Here is a 1003-nt window from a genome sequence, read left to right as displayed (position 1 = left end):
GGTAATGAATAACTGTAAGCTGTTTATAAATCTAAAAAATCATTAACCAATGTTAAAAATGAAAGTCATGACGACTATAAAAAGTATTGGTATTTTTTAAATTACTGGTTAAATTCTAACATAAATAAAAGTGAACTTAATGAAACTATTTGTGCTAAAGATTTTTGCGAGGTGTTGATCCATCATTGTACGTATAAGCTTTTAGTTAATTTGTCGCCACCTTTTATATATAATATTAGGGAAGTGAAGTTGTAAAAAATGAATCTTTTATAAGGTTTACATGAGAACTATACAAAACTCAATGATATTCTAAGTAAAAAGCCAACATGATAAATTGTATTTATTATTAGAACACTCTACTAAATGTTGTAGTGATCATATAAAAGCAAGTTATTTGTGAAGTGTTAAAGAAAATAAATTTTGTAAACAACTAAAAAAATTTAAAACAAAATATGTAGAACATTATAATACAGTATATGGAAAATCTATTGAATGTTCGAATAATTTTAAAAGATTGATTCAATGCGAAGAAACTAATACTATGTCAACAGCACTTATAGGAACAACGGATGCATTAATTCCCTTGTTTGGGGGATTATATAAGGTTAAAGAAAATAGTTTTCTATTTTAAGTATAATATAGACAGCATAAAATTGATTTTCATCATTATATATTATCGTTGAGCACTATATATTAATTACTTATATACCTAAGTATTTTTTTCTAAGAGTTTAACCTACATAGACAATTGATTAATTCTAAAAAAGGAAAATTAACTCATTATCATAGAAATAATTATGACGAAATGAGAAAAATAATATTAATGTATCAGGAAAATGAACTTATAAGTTTTAAGAAAGGAAGGTACAATATTAAATATCATTCTGCATGAAATTCATAGTTTTCATATCTTGAATATGGTTCCTTTTCTAGACAGTTTTAATGGAACTTATATTAAATTAAAATATAATATTATTCATAAAACAGAAGAAATGAATAGATA

General features: G+C 23.6%; 1 protein-coding gene across 1 annotated transcript; it reads left to right on the top strand.

Moving 5' to 3' along the window:
• Positions 1-541: 541 nt before the first annotated feature.
• On the top strand, positions 542-892 carry PCYB_004960 (CYIR protein; the record flags this gene model as incomplete). Its single annotated transcript, XM_004227917.1, has 2 exons — positions 542-617; positions 729-892. The coding sequence occupies 2 exons, from the start codon at positions 542-544 to the stop codon at positions 890-892; spliced, it is 240 nt and encodes a 79-aa protein (XP_004227965.1).
• Positions 893-1003: the final 111 nt, after the last annotated feature.

This window comes from Plasmodium cynomolgi (genome assembly GCF_000321355.1).
Source record: "Plasmodium cynomolgi strain B DNA, scaffold: 0626, whole genome shotgun sequence".
Classification (NCBI taxonomy): Eukaryota; Apicomplexa; class Aconoidasida; order Haemosporida; family Plasmodiidae; genus Plasmodium; species Plasmodium cynomolgi.
Note: the sequence above shows the minus strand (reverse complement) of the source record. Positions and strands in the feature narration are given on the sequence as shown.